General features: G+C 34.9%; 1 protein-coding gene across 4 annotated transcripts in view; it reads right to left on the bottom strand.

Moving 5' to 3' along the window:
• Positions 1-22,403, bottom strand: part of GLCCI1 (glucocorticoid induced 1) — a 110,702-nt gene that overhangs the window by 63,840 nt on the left and 24,459 nt on the right. For all 4 annotated transcript variants that reach the window (XM_078059294.1, XM_078059295.1, XM_078059296.1 and 1 more), the window contains exon 2: positions 11,601-11,752. In XM_078059294.1, the coding sequence (XP_077915420.1) occupies positions 11,601-11,752 (152 nt within the window). The remainder of the gene's footprint in view (positions 1-11,600; positions 11,753-22,403) is intronic.

Genomic DNA, 22,403 nt, shown 5'->3' with positions numbered 1-22,403 from the left:
TTACTATTATAGGATTTTTGACAGAAAATTGATGGGCTAAAAGATATAAAAAGAGAACCAATGTACCAGACAACAAAGGTCAAGATTATAGAGTAAGAGGGTTGTTCCAAATAAATACAACCTATTTCATAATTTTACCTACAGCTAAATTAGGGGTAAAGGTGTTGGGGGAAGAGACTAAGGAAAGCAGGTTAATTTTGCTACCTATTAAATATTTCTGATAATGGGAGGAAACCCAAGTAGTATATGGATAACAGGAATATGGGAAAGGCTCTTTGCTAAAAACCTTTTACTTCTGAATCAAGTGACTTTACTACCTATTGAAAATTAATAAGTAGAATTTTGAGTTTCTGATAACTTTAGAGATAGTGTTTGGAAATGACGAATATTAAATATTTTAGCCATGGGTTTTAGTTTTTCATCAGTACAGCTGAGGATATTCTTTTGGCAACCAAAAATACTACTCCCTAAGTTAGGAACATGTGGACTGTTAAACTCTAGGATTATATGATCTTCTGTCTCTGAATTAGCTCAAAGCTGAAAGAGAGAGTAAAGGTGATCTTCAACAGGAAGGAATCTTTATACACTCACTCGACAGCCAGTTAGGGACCAGCTCAGTAAAAATAACAACTTAGGTCCCTGGAACACAATCTATGAGGCCACAACGGTCAAATCTTTAGACTTGTTTCCATTTCCAGAGAAGCCTCCCACTCCCCAAAATAGTTCCATCAACTGCTGCTTCTTAAACAAACTTGTTTAACAAGGACACAGGAAACCCAAACAGCTGTATTAAGCATGACTTTTGGTCAGGAAATGAGTTTTTGATCAGAGTGGTAAAACTGAAAGTTCTCTTTCATATCTATTACTATTTGAGGTATATCATCCACTCCTTTGATTAAATTCCTCCCCAGCCAAGCTCCTTTCACAAAGAGAGGAAAAGGATAGATTATTTTAAATGTAATTTCAACAGCAAAAATTTATACATTTTAGTTCAGAGTTGCTGACTTTATCAAATGCGGCTAAAGCCAATGCGAAGTACTTATTCCAGATCTGATTCTTAAAAATAAATAAAAATAGGGGTGCTTGGGTGGCTCGGTTGGTTAAGCATCTAACTCTTGATTTCACCTCAGGGTTGTGAGATGGAGCCCCCCGTTTGGATTCTGCACCGGGCATGGATCCTGCTTAAGATTTTCTCTCTCCCTCTCACCACCCTCCGCTCTGTAAATAAATAAATATAATAAATAAATAGATGAATGAATAAATAAATTTGTAGAGAAAGATGCTGGCATAGACTTAGGATCATGAAACTCCATATATTCAAACTTAATGAAATTAAGAAAAATAAATTAAAATGCTATTTTATGTACTTATTGGCATGTTTAAATGTTTCATACTTCAAATTTTGTAAATTAATTTTAAACAATAAAATACCAAAGAAAAACATCATCTGGAAAATAAAAGCAGAGTATGCAGAATTTCACTTAGGATCTAACGATCCCATCTCTTACTCTTCAAAAAATACAATAGGTAAAGGAGAAAAATTCTGAAGTCTTCTCTGATACCAAAGTTGGAGGGAAAATGAATGAGGGGAGTAGACAGGACATCTAAGTGGAAAGATCTGTATATGGTAAAAGCTATTCTCACCTCAATTGCCCATCAGAAATTTTTTTAAAATATAGGGGAAAATGGCAGAGGACTCCAAAATAAATAAATAGATAGATACATAGACAAATAAATAAATAAATAGTGCAAATCTAATTATTTCCAGCAATAAGCAAGATTTACCAGAACAGAAAGACAAAAGACAAAAACAAACTAAGAAATAAAAAAACATGGGAAAGAGGTGGGAGAAAGGAGGAAGAAATTTCCTTTTGAAGTTCCCCTTTTCTAGCTGTGAATTTACAGTGCCAAGGCCATTATCCAAACATGCACCTATCTTTCGCTCTCTCTGCTGGTAAATGTAAATAATAATAGCAATTATTTATTGACACCTAATGTGTTGATCCCTATTCCTAGCATTTCAAATACATTAATTCAATTTAACCCTTATGATAATCCTATGAGGTACAATATCCCATTAACAAATGAGAAAAGTGAGACACAGAGGTAAAGTAATTTGCCCAGAATTACAAAGCTGGAAAATGCTGGAGCCAAGATTCAAAACCAGTTTGATTCCAGAACCAGAGGTCTTGACCAATGAAGAATGAATGAATGAATGAATGAATGAATAAAACAGAGTTTTCAATACTAACTTATATTATGAAAAGCTTAAAATATTAATCAAGGAAAAATATTAATAAAGATACAGAGTATTCTATAATAACAATGCAACCAAAAGGAAAATATAATGGACATAAATCTTTATACATGTATATTATTAAGATATATAAAGCAATGACCACTGGAAACATACATCAACAGAAATTTTAATTCAATAACTGCTAGCTCATGATGGAACAGACAGACATAAAGGGGCTATATGGAAACTGAATAACATAATAAGGCTGAATTAATATGTAATGAATTAATTCTGTATCTAAAAGTAAAGACTATGCCTTGTTTTCAAATACCCACAGAACATTAAGAAAAAATCCAATCTTGTATTAGGCCACAAAGAAAATTTCACTGCAGTTTCCACAGATACATAATTCTATTTTCTAAATACAATAGAGCTAGAAATTAAATTTTTACTCAGAAAAGAAATTTTAACCATTTAGAAGTTAAAAACAAAACAAAAAGCTCTCATATACTAAACAGGGTATCAAAACTGAAACTACACAGTATCTTGCAAATATGAATAATGGAAACATTATATACTAGCCAAAGCTGGGCTCAGAGGATAAATCTTGGCATAAAACAACTATATTACTGAACAGAAAATATCACAAATACAAAAATTAAGCATTTATCTCTAGAATTGAGAAAAAATATATATATATACTCCAGGGAGGCAGAAGAAAGGCAATGAAAGAGCAAAGTCAGACAGCAATGAACTAGAAAAAAAGAAAAACAGGAAAACAAATTTCAACACTTAAATTTTTAAAAAATACTATATAACCTAATTTAATACTATATAACCTAATAAATTTAATCACTCAAAACACAGATATGCAATATAAGTGAAAAAAAATAACTACAGATATACAAGAAATTAAAAGAATTATACAAGAATATTTTGTGAAACTATGCAAATACACTTGGAAAAGCTGGATGAAATGGATTATATTCAAATGAAAATATTGAACAAAATAGAAACTAAAAGAAACCAAGAGCCAAAGGGGTGCCTGGGTGGTGAAACTGGTTAAGCATCCAAGTCTTGGTTTCTACTCAGGTCATGATTTCAAGGTCCTGAGATTTAGCCCCGTGTTGGGCTCCATTGGGATCCACGCTCAGTGCAAAGTGTACTTACAACTAGTTCTCCCTCCCCCTCTGCCTGTCCTCCCTGTGTGCGTGCACTCTCTCTCTCTAATAAATAAAAATAAAAATCTTAAAAAAATAAAAAGAAACTGGGGTGCCTGGGTGGCTCAGTTGGTTAAGCGGCTGCCTTCAGCTCAGGTCATGATCCCAGGGTTCTGGGATCGAGCCCTGCGTCAGGCTCCCCACCAAGTGGGGAGTCTGCTTCTCCCTCTCCCTCTGCCTGCCGCTCTGCCTACTTGTACTCTCTCTCTCTCTCTCTCTCTGTTAAATAAATAAAAATCTGTAACAAAAAAGGAAAAAAGTAAAAGAAACCAAGATCCATGGAAAAAATTGAGATTTTACTAAAGAGTTACAATCTGAAAACATACTAGTCTAGTTAGCTTCACAGGTAAAATTTTTTCAGACTCAAGTAGCAGATAATTGGGATGGTATTTTCACCATTTGTGCCAGAGCACAAAGGAAGGAAATCTTGCAAAATCTTTTTATGAAGCAAGTTTAACACTAATCTAAGGATTACATTATGAAAAAGAAAAAAGTTCAGACCTCATTTCTGAATTCTGAAAACAAACATAAATATTAACACTTCATTTGCCGCTGTATATCTTATTCATTTATTTTTAAAATCTTTTTTTTAAGATTTTATTTATTTATTTGACAGAGAGAGACATAGTGAGAGAGGGAACTCAAGCAGGGGGAGTGGGAGAGGGAGAAGCAGACTTCCCGCTGAGCAGGGAGCCCGATGCGGGGCTCGATCCCAGGACCCCAGGATCATGACCTGAGCCGAAGGCAGATGCTTAACGACTGAGACACCCAGGTGCCCGCCATTGTATATTTTAAAAAAAGGACTCCATAAATAGCATTTATTCCATAAATGTAGTCATGACCAATTATTAAGTAATCTATTAAAGAAATTCACCATCTTACAGATTATGAGTCAAGATAACATACTCTTTTCAATGATGAAATATTTCACATGTAAAGAATCCCTTCCAATTTAAGAAGAAAAACAATTAGTAAAATAAGTATGTTTGATGCTACTCCTGTCAGACTGAATGCACCAGCTCTTTAAGTTTATTGAGATATAACTGACATATAGCATTATATTAGCTTCAGATGTAAAACACGATACAATATTTGTGTATGTTGTGAAGTGATCACCACAGAAGCCTAGCTAACACGATCACCACTCATAGTTCTGGAAATTTTTTCTTGTAATGAGAACTTTTAAGATTTTCTTTCTTAGCAACTTTCAAATATGCAATACAGGATTTGTAACTATAGTTGCCATGCTGTACATTACATCCCTAGACAAACTGTTTATTTTATAAATAATTTTATTTTCACCCATTTCGCCCACACCCCCAACTCCCAGCAACCATCAATCTGTTCTTTGTATATTTGAGCTTTTTTTTTAAGATTCCACATATAAGTGAGATTATATTTGATCATGTTTGTCTTTGTCTTTATTTCACTTAAGTATAATGCTCTCAAGGTCCATTCATGTTGCTGCAAATGACAAGATTTCATTCTTTTTTATGGCTGAATAATATTCCATTGTATACACATAGCACAACTTCTTTATCTATCTGTTGATGATCATTTAGGTTGCTTCCACACCTTGGCTACTGTAAATAATGTTCCAATGAACGTGGGGGTGCATGTACCTTTTCAGGTTAGTGTTTTTGTCTTCTTTGGATAAATACCCAGAAATACAATTGCTGGATCATATGGTAGTTTTAATTTTTTGAGGAAACTCAAAAAACTTTTTCCATAGTGGCTGTGCCAATTTATATTCCCACCAACAATGCACAAGTATTTCCCTTTTTTCACATCCTGGCCAACATTTGTTGTCTCTTGTCTTTTTCGTAACAGTCATTCTGACAGGTATGAGATGATATCTCACTGTAGTTTTGATTGTATTTCCCTGATCATTAGTGATGCTGAGCATCTTTTCATATTCCTTCTGGTCATCTCAATGTCTTCTTTGGAAAAATGTGTATTCAGATCTTCTATCCATTTTTAACTGGATTGTTTGTTCTTTTGCCATTGAATTATAGGAGTTCTTTGCTATTTTGGATATAATTTGTAAATATTTTCTCCTGTTCAGTAGGATGCCTTTTCATTTTGTTTATGGTTTCCTTTGCTATGCAGAAGCTTTTTAGTCTGATGTAGTCCCACTTGTTTATTTTTGCCTTTGTTGCCTTTGCTTTTAATGTCAAATCCAAAAAATCATCACCAAGACCTATGTCAAGGAGCTTTGTTTTCTTCTAGAATTTTTTATGGTTTCAGGTCTTACATTCAAGTCATTAGTCCATCTGAGTTAAATTTTGTGTATAATATATGATAGTGGTCCAGTTTTCCCAACATCATTTATTGAGGAGACTTGTCCTGTCCCCATTGTATATTCTCTCCTTTGTGATAAATTGATGATATATGCATGGGTTTATTTCTGGGCTCTCTATTCTGTTCCATTGATTTATGTGTCTGTCTTTCTACCAGTAACACACTATTTTGATTATTACAGCACTGTAATATAGTTTGAAATAAGGATTTCATGATGTCTCCAGCTTTGTTCTTTCTCAAGATGCTTTAGCTATTGAGGGTCTTTTGTGGTCCAATATAAATTTTAGGATTGTGTGTTCTATTTCTGTGAAAAATGCCACCGGAATTTTGACAGGGATTGCACTCAATCTGTAGACTGCTTTGGGTAGTATGAACATTTTAACAATATTAATTCTTCTAATCCATAAGCATGGAATAGCTATTTATCTGTGTCTTCATCAATTTCTTTAGTCAATGTCATATAGTTCAGTATACAGGTCTTTCACCTCCTTGGTTAGATTATTTCCTACATATTTTATTCTCTTGATGCAATTGTAAATGGGATTTTCTTAATATGTCTTTCTGATACATTATTAGTGTAAAGAAACACAACAAATTTCTGTATATTTATCTTGTATCCTGCAACTTCATACTCAATTCATTTATTAGTTCTATCAGTCTTTTGGAGTTTTCAGGGTCTTCTATATATAGCATCATATTATCTGCAAATAGTGACAGTGTTACTTCTTCCTTTCCAATTTGGAAGCCTTTTATTTCTTTTTCTTGCCTAAGTGCTCTGGCTAAGACATCCAACACTATGTGGGAGAGAGAGTGGGCATCCTTATTTTTTTCCTGATGTTAAAGAAAAAGCTTTCAGCTTTTCACCATTGAGTATGATGTTAGCTATGGGGTGGTCACAGATGGCCTTTATTCTCTCTCTATACTCTATACATTCTCTCTATACTCATTTTTTCGAAATTTTTTTTATCACAGATGTTGAATTCTGTCCAGTGCTTTTTCTGCTTCTACTGAGAAGATCTAATAATTTTTATCCTTCATTTTGTTAATGTGGTGTATCACACTGAACAATTTGCAGGTGTCAAACCATCCTTGCATCCCTGGAATAAATCCCACTGATCATGGTGTATGATCCTTTTAATGTATTGTTGAATTAGGTTTGCTAATATTTTGTTGAGGTTTTTTGCATCTAAATTCATCAGGGATGTTGGCCTATAATTTTCTTTTGTGTGTGTCCTTGTCTGGTTTTGGTGCACCAGCTCTTGAAAGCTTCTTCCCATAGTAAGTCTCATGGCCAAACTTAACTTTAAGTGGGCAGAGAAGTAAAATTCTACCATGTGCCATGGAGAGAGAATGTATATATTTTTGAAAAGCTCTCATCGCTACCATACCTGGGAATTCAGAAGAAACACCTTTTCTTATTGCTCTAAACTATTTTTACTGTTTGACCACTTTATAAAAACTATATGCATTATTTTCTCATTTAAAAACATGCTCACATTCAGAATTTTAAATCTGTCCAGAGATGAAGTTTTAAACTATATGGTGAAAACTGAGAATAAATACTATTGTCTGATTACTGTAACCTTAACTGCAAGTTCAATTTTAAGAGTTGACAATAATTTTTTGTTTAAAAAAAGGTTGTATCTGCACAGCTAATGTATTAAAGTAATATTAAATTCCACAAATGGGTTTTTAGTTTTTATTTCTATTAAGCTACACAGATTATTCTAATAAGCTGGCAATGATCCATGTCTTCATTGGCCTTAAACATGTGAACCTGTCTCTTTTAGTCCTCAGAATAAATGCATGATTCTGCAAATTGGGTATTGTTAACTTCAGTTTATAGAAAAGGACAGTGAAGTTTGGACCACATGACAGTTAATTCAGTGGGCCATGATTATTTTCCCAACACATTATTTAAAAAACTGCAAACATGGGGCGCCTGGGTGGCTCAGTTGGTTAAGTGACTGCCTTCGGCTCAGGTCATGATCCTGGAGTCCCTGGATCAAGTCCTGCATCGGGCTCCCTGCTCGGCAGGGAGTCTGCTTCTCCCTCCCCCCCTCTCATGTGCTCGCTCTCTCTCATTCTCTCTCTCTCTCAAATAAAATCTTTTAAAAAAAAAACTGCAAACATAACCAGTTTACTGAAAAAAAACAAAAACAATAACAAAAAACTGCTTAGTGAGCACTCATAAAGTCAACAGAGTCTGTATGTAATACTTTGCTTTATTTGCTTCATCATATATCTACCTATCCATCAACTGATCTTATTTTTGATTCATTTCACACTAGGCTGCAGACAGCAGTACACTTCACCCCTAAACAGAGTTCAATTATTTGTTTACTGCTCTATATTTTTGAAATTAAGTTATACAGTAAAATGCACAAGTGTATACTTGCATATGTTTTGACAAATGCATTCACCCACATAACCAAAACCTCTATCAAGATATAAAAAACTTCCATTATCCCAGAAGGTTCTCTCATATTGGGCCTTGATTTGAACACATGATCCATCTCCAAAGTCCACAGTGTTTTCCACAACACTATGCTACTTCTTTCTAAAAGGCCCAGTGTGTAAGTATATTAAACATTAAGAATTTTATTCCTAACCTTCAATAATTAAAGTAGTTGAAATATGGAAATATGAAAGGAAGAAAATACTAGAGACATCCTCCACCAAAACCAGACAGCCTCAATATTTAATATCTGTAGTAAACAGATTGTACTACGCTCCCTCCATTGACTTCCCCTAAATAAACAAAAACTTCTACTTGCCTCCCTAAGAGCTCAAGAGTTAATCCAAGAAGAATGGATGTGACAGAAAAAAAAAAAATTCGTATGTTCATCTCTTGTATCTTTAATTAAACCAACAGAGGCTTGGGGGTAAGACCATTTCTTATGCTTCTGAAGCAAGCAAGGTTAAGTGCCATATGCTTTAATGGTTACTATGAGAGGCAGTGGGGAATTGGAGAAAAAGCAAAAGCTTTGGAATCAGCCAAATCTGGGTTCAAATCTCTTCATTTATTAGCTATCTTAACAAATTACCTAACTTCTCCATGCCTCAGTATCTCATCTGTAAAATGAGGCCTATGTTTTACCTTCCTTTCAATGTCCTTTCTCAAATAAATGATCTACATGGAGATCCAGGCAGACCTCTGCCCTGGACCTCAAGTTTTAGGGGGAACTGCTCTGGCCCTCTTTTAGTCACACCCCTCCTCACAGGTGAAGAGACCATGGGTCCAAAAGAACATACACACCATGAACCCACACCTCTGCCACAGCCTATGCCCTGGGTAATCTAGACCCAGGAATTCCTTTGCCTAAACAGAGTAGCCTCGCCTCCAAGGTCTGAAAGAACCTATTCCCTGGGTCTCACTTGCTCAAGGAATATGAATGAATCATGGATTTGACGACTGGGGGGTTGAAACATACGTGTGAAGCCATGTGAAGAGAATGGTGTGTGGGGTAGGAAGAGATATGGGTTTAGGCTCAGAAGGTGGGATGGGCTCAACACATGCAGACACATTCTGGCAAGTAAGTCTGAAGAATCCAACTTCTTAGTTCAAACCTGAAGTTCAAGGTCCATATGAAGGTTTATTTGTCAAAGTTGGAGGACAAAATATATTTTATGTAATGGTTTGTTAACTTAACTTACACATACATGGTATTTGGGTCTTCATTTATATTTGTGTTACAAATGATCCTATCTGTACCTACTACTAATCGGTACTGACATACTCATTTTCAAATATTATCATATTTAGTCATATAACATTATCATGAGTTAGGTTTCACTAGCCCCGATGTGCAGATAAAGAAACAGACAAGCTTAAGAAACTTTTTTCTATCTCTATATCGCTCTCTTCTTAACTCTCAGTATCTGAGTTTCTTCCTCTATCATATCATGAATATTACACTCTCCAAGATAATGTACCCTGAATTCCTAACTTCAGCCCTTATTTCTCCATAATCTCTCTTTAGCACCTGATAGTATTAACAATTCTTCCTTAGAACATCTTTGCCTTCCTTCTAAGGCTAGACTATTTCAGTTCTTCTCTTAGCTTTTGCTCTTTTTCTGGCTCCTCTCTTTCTGAATAGTGTCTGCATAAAGTACATGTTCAATAAAAAGTAGGATTTTTTTTTTTAAATCTAAAAAGAAGAGCTTTTATCTTGAAGTACAGTGATAGTTACTCTACTAGGTGATACACGCATGCACAGTATTCCATTTATCCTAACAGCACCATAAAATTGAAGCTGAGAATGATGGACAAACTAACTTGTGTTAGAAACCTGGCTCCAACACTTTCTGGATTTACGATCCTGAGTTTTTGCTTCCCCATCTGTGTCATCTTATAACATTCTTGTGAGAATTAAATGAAACTCAGGATATAAAACACACAGCACATGATCCATAGTCAATAAATGTTAACCCCCTCCCTCCTTTTCCTGTTGCTTCCAGGTGAATACATTAGTTTTCTCTCTTTCCCTCTGTGCATTTCCAAAGACTAAGTCCTTGGTCTCTTGACCTTTCTTTATGTTCCATGTCTACACTTTATCACACTTGTGAACCCAACTCCTCCAGAAAGGTGGTCCTGAATTATCTGCGTCCATTTCTAAGTGTCCAGGCCTACATCTCTAAGTTTTACTAGTTATTTCTACTTGAGAATCCCACTGCCTACCAAATCAAACTGATCCTTTTCCTCACAAAATGAAGAATGGAAAGCAAAAGACCGGGGATAGCATAAAATATTACAAAGACAAAATTGATAGGATGAATGATAAAGAAGCTGATTTCATGGTTTCAAGCTTGTCTGAGAAAATTACAAAAATTGAGAAGATTCTCATAAATCATGTCCAAAATTTTCTCCCTTTTTCCTTCAGACATGAAGCTCTAATCCTTCCATTTCCCTAACCCATGAAGCCCAAAATCTTCTCATTCCTTTGGATTCTCTCACATTTAAGTGCTCTATTCATCAAACATCTAATTATATACTATCTCCTATTACTGATTTTCATAAATTTACATCCTATCTTCCTAACTATGCTGCAAGTTCTTTAAGGCCAACAACCATCTCTTATATTTTTAGTGTTCTTCATAATGCTGATTGACTACTATTATGAAGATATGGTCAAGAACTCAGAAATCATAAATTAAGATGTTTTCAGATTTTTTCCCTGACTTGGAAGGAAAAGCTTCTCAAATCAAAAAGGCTGGGGAACCTTCCACACATAGAAAAAGTGTGACAAACCATGTATTAATACTTTGTAAATTATTTCCAAGAACTGTGTAAACTTTTCTCCAAAGATTATTTCTATTTTCTCATATAGATACTAGTTATTATATTAATTTGTTAAGCAATTCTTAAAACTATGTCTCAAAAACCGTGTACTATAGACTGATGTGCTACTTATTAAATTTTAAATACTTTTAAAACTTTTAAAACCCAAATGACAAAAAACAATTAGTCTAAAGTTTATTAAAAGAAATGGCTTCCAGGGCGCCTGGGTGGCTCAGTTGTTGAGCGTCTGCCTTCAGCTCAGGTCACACAATCTCAGGGTCCTGGGATCGAGCCCTGCATCAGGCTCCCTGCTCCGCGGGAAGCCTGTTACTCCCCCTCTCACTCCCCCTGCTTGTGTTCCCTCTCTCACTGTGTCTCTCTCTGTCAAATAAATAAAATCTTTAAAAAAAAAAAAAAAAAGACAGAAATGGCTTCCTTCTTTGGTTGAATACACTATATTTCAAATTTGGAAAAATTTAATGAAATTACATTTTCTTTAATGTGATCAAAACAGAAGAACTGCAGGATAATAAAGCTGATTTTGATTTGCTCTTTTTACCTGAGTAGCTTTATCTTTCATGCACGAAGGGTAATGAACATGAGGATCCCGTGGCCACTGTCCTGTGAGGTAAGGTCCTGTTATCGTGTCCAAAGAAGAGGTTCGTCTGATTGTACTAGAGTTTCGAACTTGCTGAGCTTTTGGCCTGTCCACTATAAAAAGTGAAAAAAAAAATGAGATTAGTCACTGACAAATTACATAAAATTTAAAATTATTTAAACTTCATAGCTTATAGAGAATGTTGATTTTCCCTAAATATGTATTTACCCTAATAGCTCTCTTATATGACCTGATGAAATGTATAGACCCTCTCTGAAGGAAAATATGTTCACATATTAAATCTTGCATATCCTTCCAGGGCTGTTACAGATGCTATGAAGCCCACCCATTTTAGAGACCTATTCTAAAATCTACCGATCATCTTCACTGCCATTACTTTAATTAAGACTCTCTCATGTCTCACCCGGACTGCCAGTTTCCTAACTGCTATCTCTGCATCCATCTCAATTAAATCTTACAGAGCTACCTCCCAACACCACCAAAAGAACATTTCCATGGTTAATCATTGTCTTTAACTTAGAGCCTGTATTTTTCACAATTTGGCTCCCATAGACCTCAGTGTTTAATGTCTTGCTACTCCTCTAGAAATCCACGTTACCTACAAAGTGCCAAATGAACTAATTGCAGTTTCCCAAATGTAAAACACTCCCTTCTCTGCCTCTATACATTCTATTATTTAATGAGCCTAGAACGCTTTCCTTCTTTGTTCAGTTGACAAACTCTTATCTCCCTGACCAGCTCAGGTGTCACACCAACTCTGTGAAACCTCTCCCAGGGCTTTTCTTTCTCCATCTCTGTCTTTAGTTTAAGATACATGTGTCCAGCTCTGCTTGCATGGAACCCTAAGTTTGCCTTTCTCCCCAACCAGAACATAAGTTTAAAAGTCTCTACAAACTGAAAAGGAGTCAATGCTCAATACTTATTTGATCAATTTATTCACAGCTACACAAAAATAATGTGTATAAAGAACTCTATATTTTAATTCAATTTCCTCATTTATGTATGAAGAATCTGAAGCCCACAGGGATAAAACTGAATTGTCCAATGAAAGAGAACTGCTAACAGGAGACAGAGGTAAAAAGAAAGCAAGATCTCCAGACATTCTATACCATTCAATCAATCTACTGTAACAATCTACTTCTCTCCATTTGGATACTGTAAGTACCTCTGTTGAAAATTAAAATGATCATAATGAACCCTGTAGTTTCTTTGCAAAGAAATTATAGAGGGTTTTTCATATATACATCCCCACTAATTTACCATCGATGTGCTTTCTATAATAAAATCCCTTGAATTACAAGCTCCAAGGCTCAGAGTCTTATTCAGGGTTATAGCTCACATCGAACTAAAATGCCTTGCACATTACAAACAGTCAAGAAACATTTGTTATTAAACGCTGTCCTTTAACTATCTTCCCGAAGCCAGAATACATAAGTAGTTTTCATCAGACAACAAAACACAGCATACTTTGGTGTTACATTACTTACGTATCTTAAAACTGCAGTTTTGATTTCTTCTTTAACCCAAGAGAGTTAGAGAAGATATGAAAATTACAAATTTCCTCCCTATCTTTATTACTTAGCTCTAATTTCATTTCACCGTGGGCAGAGAATCTAGGATGACCTATTTCTATCTACTCTGCAATTACCTGAATTTTCTTTATGACCAAAAACATGGTCCATTTTTATAAACATTTCATGAGTCACGGAGAAGATATATTTTCTGTTTTCAGAATATATAGCTCTTTATTTGTCTTGTACATCAACTGAAATAAAAATATAGAATACAGGAATAATATAATTACCAGTGGATCTGTCACAGATTTAGAAGAGAACTCTCAAATTTCTAAACTACTATTGAGAACTAATAATTCTCTTTCTTTCTTACAATTTATTTATTTATTTGAGAGAGAGAGAGAGAGCACGAGCACGGGGGGAGGAGCAGATGGAGAGGTTGACAAGCAGATTCCGTGCTGAGCATGGAGCCTGACACGGGGCTTGATACCAGGGACCCTGAGATCATGACCTGAGCTGAAATCAAGAGTAAGATGCTCAACCAACTGAGCCACCCACATGCCCCTCTTTCTTGCAATTTTTTATCATTTCTATTTTAGTTCTATGTAATTTGACACATACTGATTCATGATGTCATCATCATGGTTTGCATACTTCACCATTATAATCTGTTCCATTTATCACTTTTTAAACTCTTTCAAATTAAACATTATGACCCCCTTCTCTATTATAATTTGCCTGGTATGCCTATTCTTTAATTTTCAATTTCTTTCAATCATTCTGTTTATGTGTGTCTCTTGTATACAGTATATAAACTAGGCTTTTTGAAAAAAATACTTAGTATGCCTTATTGTAGAAAGTTAATTTATCCCACTTATGTTATTGCTATAATAAATTTAACTTGTCATGTAACTTTTTTCTTCCTATTTGTAATGCTTCCTTGCTACATGTCCTCTATTTCACTGTTTTTTTCTTCTCTCTTCTTGTCATAGCTAGTATCTATGCAGACTGTTTATAGTAGTAGAAGTTATTTCTATTAATTCTTTCAAGTATTTTTTTTCTGGCTATAAAAGCAATACCCACAAATATTAGCAACTCTGGGAAACATGTCTCTCATAATCTAATTTATAATAATTTGTTTAAAATTTTTAGAAGTTACTTTATATTCCCTCCACCAGGAGGACACAAAAGACAAAAACAGATTATCCCTTTAAAAAGACCAACATTTATAGCAGTACACTACTAAATAAAAAAAAAAAAGGTCCTACATAAAGGTCAGCTATAACCAGGAAAAGAAGAACCATTAGATGTGAAAAACCCGTGCCTACACTTAAATTGCTCCAAACTATTAAAATGTTGTATGTACTCTACTTACAGCTATTAAAACTTCGCCTAACTTGGAAAACAAACTATTGGGTCCATTTTTATGTTTTATAATGAAGAATCTATATAAATAGGCCTCTTGGTCTATATATTTTAATTTATATTTAGTAACTCTTACTATGTAATCACTGGACTTTTGCCTATCACTCTCAAAAGATCACATGTTCTCCTCTTAGTATCCATTCTCTATGATTAGCTACTTTGTCAGAACTGGGGTCTTCAAGCCATTTTGACTAAGTACTCCTACTGGTAAATAGGTAAGCATGTAGCAACATGTGTAGTCATTTATTTATAAATGTGGTATGTACTAAATTACTAATATGCTAAATATTATAAAACAGACAAAACATACATATATGATATGGAATAAAAAATTAAAATATACATGTATAAAAAATAGAAATTATGTTTTCTCCTTGTATCTCAATAGATGGCCTCACTCACTTTAATGGACTGAAACTGGGTGCTAGACTCAATGCATCAATTGGCCACTTAGTTCTAATTTCACGTTTTACTACCCACCCTACTGCTTAATTGAGTTAAGAATGTGTAGATAAGCACCAGACATTACCAACACCAAAACAAACAAATAAACAGGTCTGCCTTAAAAAGAAAAAATAAGTTAGGACAACACAGTATCCATATCTTGTTACAAGATTTACTCTACCAGTCATCATTTTTTTAGGAAATTAAAGTATATGAGGCAAATATTCTTGAAAGGTCTTATTTCAAACATATTCTTTAAAATAAAGATTCTCGCCACAGCTCACAACCAGGAAAATTTCAAAGACATGGTATTATTAATTTCCACATTTTTTGAAGTGTAAAAATTCAGAATAGGTTTGAAAATTGGCAAGGAGAGCTTCTTCCAGGATATGATTAGTCATAATAACCCCATCTATCAAATATCACGAAAGCCTTAGATTTAACAAAAGGTTGATCATAAACGATGCAATTCTATTCCAACAAGATGACCTGTTACTATTATCCAAACTATCATGGCAATGAGTTAGTCTTTAACTGTCTCAACATCTAAGCCCTGATTCTCACAAATTTTTGTTTATTTATTTCATGGTATCATCTCCTACCAATTCAGGTTTTACAATGTAGTGCAATAAGGAAAATCAACACTGGTTTTGCATTATTTATATACTCAACACAATAAATTGTTTATTTCATGATTACAGTTGTGATTACAATATGTATTTAGTTTTGAATCGGGTAATCACAGTATTTCTCTACTAAATACAAAATTACCTCAATTCAAGTTAGATCAAACAAGAGGACACCTTATGAGCTAGAAACAAGCATTACTATAGACAATCTTTGAATTAATTTACAAGAGCTTGAATAACTTAATAGAATTGCTAAAATAAATATTGAATTATACTTATGTAAAGTATGAAAGAAAATCAATTAAATAAATACTATCATTACTTAAGGTAAAGAGGCATCAGAAAAACAGTACCTTCATAAGTGGTGAAACCAGGTAATCATTATTACTAAAGAAAACTTGCTAAATGTCTACCATATGGAAAGTACTGTTACATGTACCAAGGGAAATTACAAAATAAGTTTCAGACTCTCTTCAAGGAGTTTATATACTGGTTGGGGGAGATATGATACATATAATTAAACCATAATATAATGCAGTATATGCACAGCAAGTGCACACCAATGAAGGACAGGAAGGCAAAAAGGCAAAAAATAAATTACTCAGCAGGTAGTAAGAATATAGCTCTCCAATACACCAAAGGAGTAGTAAGAGTTTTTGCCATGCTACTTACCAGTCCTGTTGCTAATACCCTTACTTAAATATTTGAGGATAAAATACAGAATAATTAACTTCAGCAAAAAAAAAAAAAAAGATAGGAAAAAAATAATCACATCCATTTCCAGTACTATCATCCTTATATCAGAACCAGAAAATGAATGTTGATAGCAACAATCTGTAGAAAGTCTTCCTCATTACATTCATCTACAGGTTGCACTTTCCAGCCCTTCTTCGCCTCCCTGAATAGAAAGCCACATGACAGGAGCAGTTGGTAGGCCTGGGGCTCCTCAGGGACCTACTGAGGACTGTACAAAATAATTCTTGCTCTCTAACAACCAATTGGAAATTCAACTTTAAAATAATAATAATGAAATAGGTTTAAAGGCAAGAAGCTATATATTAGGTAACCCTAATAGCTTTGAATTTGAATAGCAAACTAAGCACTGTTTAAAACAGGCAAAACCTGCCAGAGTAATGTAACATGATGTGAAATTAATTAATTAATTAGTTACCAACAATTTTTACTTTAGTGGCAATGCCTGAGGATTGGCTGGTTAGTGAGTTTGGAAATCTCATGACTTAAGAAGCTAATCTGCAGTGGAAAACAAAGTAAAACTTCCACAAGTTAAAAAAAAAAAAAGTTATTGGATATTGGAAACTTAAAGAACTTCAGCTACAGAATCATATGAAACAAGCCACCACATCTTCCAAACTAACCTTACTAAGTGGCAAAGATGATATATTTTTGAGTGCCATAATGTAGCCACACAGAATGTAAACCAACACGCAAAATAGAAAAGTGCTCATATTCTTTCTGGGGCTATTAAAACACTCCAACCTTTTTCGTACTACATTCGATCTACATAAGCAAGTAAAAATTGTCAGTCCTCTGTGTTTAACTCTCAATTAATGAATATTAGCCAAAGCTTTCCATTTACACTTATTACACAAAGCACATCTAAACTTAGAGAAAGCATTTAAATAACTATTTAAAACTTTTTTGAAAAAGAGCTATTACTCCTTCAACCATTGTGTAATGACTATAATTCCATGAAACTTAGCCGTTATAATACCATGAATTAACTGCTCCTTACTTTATTCAAAATCCATCATGGATTACAATCGTAAAGAATCTTCAAACCATGCAATGGAGCAAAATGCTTACGACAACTAAGTATTAATCCAATTTTTCCAGTTGTCTGTATCACAGAACTCATAATAACTAGTTTTTAAAATGTCCCATTAACACTGCTAGCCAACAGTATCAAAACATACATAATGATATTTTGTCTTAAATTTAAGCTTCTGAAGTGTGTAAAATCTTTTTATCATTTAAGTTATCATAGTAAAAATAATCATGTTTATCACTTAACCTTGTTAACATTCAAAATGAAAACAGTCATTAAGTCCCATTTATGCATGTGTGTGTGTATGATATGCCTTAAATTACCTAGTATTGATTAGAACAATGTTAAAAAATGTTTTAAAAAACTGGCAATGCTTTTTAGCCATTACAACGTTAACACCTGGGCCTGTCTGAGAAGTAAAAGAAGCAGTTTTTTAGTATTTCATCTAGAAATGAGATCTTGGGAGATCCCAGAATATAAAGACATAAGACCCGCAGGCAATTCAATGGTGGACTAAGCGATGGAACTCAAGGATGGGATCCTATATGGCTTTCTGTATAAGGAGCACCAGGCAGCTTGTTAAAAACTCAAGTTACCAGGCCACACTCCCAGAAGTTATAGGGTGGAACAAGGTATCAACATATTTTTTTATTTTATTTTTTTAAAAGATTTTATTTTTATTTATTTGACACAGAGAGAGATAGTGAGAGAGAGAGCACAAGCAGGGGGAGTGGGAGAGGGAGAAGCAGGCTCCCCGCTGAGCAGAGAGCCTGACGCGGGGCTCGATCCCAGGACTCTGGGATCATGGCCTGAGCCGAAGGCAGCCGCTTAACCGACTGAGCCACCCAGGTGCCCTCAACATATTTTTTTAAACCAAACTAGACTGATTCAGATGAATCATAAGGGTTAGGAAACACAGAAGTCCTAAAGCAATGCTTCTCAAAGTGTAAGACTTATTAAATATGCTCATTTCTGTGCCCTGTTTCTTATCAACCATGTGAGACTCTCTGGTAGTGGATCAAGAAATCTGAATTTTTAGTAAGCATCTCAGGTGACTCTTAATGCTACTAAAAGCTTAAGAACCTATGTCTGAAGGATTGGTACTAGACCCTTTGGAATTTTAGGTGCTCAAAAATAAAATCCTTTTATGACAATAACTTACTCCCATTTAAAGGCACTGAAAGTTTGACTACATATACCTAAGGAAATATCCTGCTGCAAAAATATCACCCAATTCTTTGAAATCGGCTCCCAGCAGCTAAACTTCTAGAATCTAATACTTTTTATTTTTATTATTTTTCTTAGAGAGAGAGAAAGAGTGGGCGTGAGTGGTGGGGTGGGGGAGAGGCAGAGGGGTGAGAGAGAGAACCTCAAGGAGGGAGCCCGGGGCTCGATCTCACAACTCTGAGATCATGACCTTAGCTGAAATGAAGAGTCTGATGCTTAACCAACTGAGACACCCAGGCGCCCCTAGAATCTAATAAATTTAAACACTCATCATCTCCTTCAAAAGGTCACTTTCTAAACTTAGTGCCAGCCATGACATAAGAACCTTCAAATTTTAATACAGAGCATTCTAGGCAGAATGCTTAGGGGCACCAGAAAGATGAGATAACAACGTTCAATACAGCTTCTTTTGGACAGAGACCTTCCCACCCAAACAGGGCATTTTGCATGCAAATAAAAGTTAAGTACAATAAAATCTACTTCCTGAAAAATATGAGGAAGTCTGAAAAAATATATTAAGTAGGTTCCCTTATAAAATGAAAGTGCAAGAGCAAAATTAAATCAAATATATAAGCAGAGTAAAATTAAATGTTAATAATTAATTTGATTAAAGCATCTAAGCCTGAGTTTATTAAACAACCTTTACCAGAAAATCAATGAGCTTTTCATGATGTCTAACTTAACTCATTCATATTACAATTTCAATCTTCATCATTGAAATCAAAATAACAAATTAATTGAGCCAAGACTGAAGACATTAAATTGTCTTTTTCAACTTGAAATGATACAGTTTCTGATCTAGTGGAGATCAAGAACAACCATAAATAAATACAGGCTGGAAATATTCCTCCTACTGGCTCACTGAGGTTAACCATAATTTTGCTAAAGATCTGTTATCAGAGGTTTGCTTCAGTATTTCTGTAATAAGACCTCTCCCTTGAGAGTTATAGTTTTAAATTATTATCACTGTCAAAGAGTTTCTCCTTGACCAAACTTTAGTCAGGCTCCTCTGAACGATTCTCAAGTAGGCCCTAACTTTTGGGCTTCCATGTTTATCTCTGCACTGTCCAATTTTAGAAAGAATCCCCCATCCTCATTTTCTGATCACCCTTCATATCTGATCAGGTTCCTCAACCTCCACCACCCCCCATGTGATATCTGATCACCCTGGCCTACCTTTAACAATAATCCTGTGAGGTCTGTTTAGCCAGAATCCCTCCTTACCCTTCCTCCATAGTAATTTTTCATCCACTAATACTCACCCGGCTCCTTGCCTAGAAATCCCTACTAATCCTTGTATTTTATATTTTTATAAATTTATATTTATAATTTTTTTCCCTCCTTATCCTTCCTCCATAGTAATTTTTCATCCACTAATACTCACCCTGCTCCTTGCCTAGAAATCCCTACTAATCCTTGTTGTATTCAGAGTTTGAGCCTAATCTCTCTCCCCCATTCCAAAACTCCATGGCAGTGGTCCCTACACTACATTCATTCAGACATGATAGTCTCTCTGAATGAAGTTTGGCTTACCTTTAACAAGTCTCATAAATAATTTTTTCTTTAACATCACTAACATTGAGTAATTTCCTCCTTACCTGACAGTTATAGAGAATGATTTTCAAAATAAATTAACTAAAAAAATTTTTAACTGTATAACCAATAATTAAAAAATGTAGAAAGGAGACTAGTATACTTCTCTAGCCAATCTAACATACATTAATATTGGTCATCTAGTAGAATTATTACTAGGTTCAGTTTTCCAAAATCAGCATTGTCCAGGGACTTTACTAATGGCCTTTATGGGTCTTTCTTCCTTGACATATAAGAATATGAAAAAACATTGGCCACATAAAATCATGAAAATTACATAAATTTCAGATAAGAGAAAGGAAGGACACGAGATCTGAACATGCTATCGGAAATCAAACTAAAGGGCAAAAACTGAAGCCCTCTTAGTGTGGGTAGATTCTGAAACACTAATCAACCAGACCTGGAATTCTGCCATGGAGGCAATCTAGAAAACATGCAGAAATGACCATATGGCTGCCCTGCAGAAATCTGGAAAGGAACCAATCAAGAAGTTGACAAGAGAAACAAACATGCTTCTGACCAAACGAAGCCTGACACAGCCTGTAACCTGAGTTCTGTCAAGAAAAACAGTTTTTAAAAAAATGTAGTCACACAGCCATTTAGGAATGACTCTCTGGGTTATAGCTCAATCAAATTTGTGTCAAATGGCACATAAATTGAGATAAGACATTTGGAGAAAAGCCTTCAGCCTGTTTTCAAAGGAAACCCAAGAGAGTATCTTTTTGAATCAAGGTTATAAAAAAAACTTCACTAAGATCACCATAAAGCCTGGTGACAAGCAATGGAAGAATACACAACAAAGTAAGATGGAGCTCTGACATTTGGAATACATCTACAAAGCAATTACATATATGACAGATAAGATGCTAAAGATGTTTGGGTTCATTTTTTTCTGGTGGCAAAATAAGAGTCCTTTATTTTTTTATTATTTTTAAAAAATATTTTTTTATTTATTTGCCAGAGAAAGAGAGAGAGAGAGTGTGTGTGGGAGCACAAGCGGGGGAGCAGCAGACAGAGGGAGAGGGAGCAGCAGGCTCCCCACTGAGCAGGGAGCCCGATGCAGGACTCAATCCCAGGATCCTGGGATCATGACCTGAGCTGAAGGCAGACGCTTAACCGACTGAGCCACCCAGGTGTCCCAAAATAATAGTCCTTTAAAGAACCTTGGTGAAGCCATAATTAGTAGAAGGTTCATAAGCTTATGAACTTCCAATGAATTCAATTCATAGAGACTCCAAACATCTAAATCCATTATGACCAATGGGCTTAGACACTAAAGAAATAATCACAGCATATTAGAAACTATAAAAGAACCAAAATAAGATGGTCAAAGGATGGAAAGTAATATTGTAATCGAAAGGAAAGCAAATATTCTGTAATCAGAAGAATGATTCCACAAAATTGCTCTTTAAAATTTTGTTTTAAAGAGCAAACTTCCAGTTAAAGCTTTGGTAAAGCTTAGAAAAAAAATTTTTTTTGCATCATTAAAAATTTTATTTATTTACTTGTTAGAGAGAGAGAGAGAGAGCACAAGCAGGGGGAGCCTGAGAAGCAGGCTCCCCACTGAGCAGGGAGCCCAATGTGGGGCTCAATCCCAGGGTCCTGGGATCATGACCTGAGCCGAAGGCAGATGCTTAACTGACTGAGTCACCCAGGCTTCCCAACACTTGGAAAACTTTTAACCAAATGAGGTAGATTCACTATTATATCCCAATTTAAAAAGAGAAACAAACAAGTCCCTCTTTAATACCCATCACCCATTTAACCCAATCCTCCCCCACTCCCATGCCCTCTCCAGTAATGCTGTTTGTTCTCTAGAGTTAAGAGTCTGTTTTCTGGTTTGCCTCTTTTTTTTTTTTTTTTTTTGGATGAACACTGGGTGTTGTATGTAAGTGATGAATCACTAAATTCTACACCTGAAACTAGTATTACATTGTTTGTTAACTAACTGGAATTTAAATAAAAACTTGGAAAATGAAAGGGAAAAAAAGGAAAATAAATGTTATAAAGTGAAAAAAAAAAAAAGGCTACAAAATGAATCATATTTTGACCACAGTGTAACAACCAATATTACTGATGAACCCTTGATTTTTAAAGTAAGGAAAAACTTCCCTCAAATTGTGAT

This window comes from Halichoerus grypus, chromosome 12 (assembly GCF_964656455.1).
Source record: "Halichoerus grypus chromosome 12, mHalGry1.hap1.1, whole genome shotgun sequence".
Classification (NCBI taxonomy): Eukaryota; Metazoa; Chordata; class Mammalia; order Carnivora; family Phocidae; genus Halichoerus; species Halichoerus grypus.
Note: the sequence above shows the minus strand (reverse complement) of the source record. Positions and strands in the feature narration are given on the sequence as shown.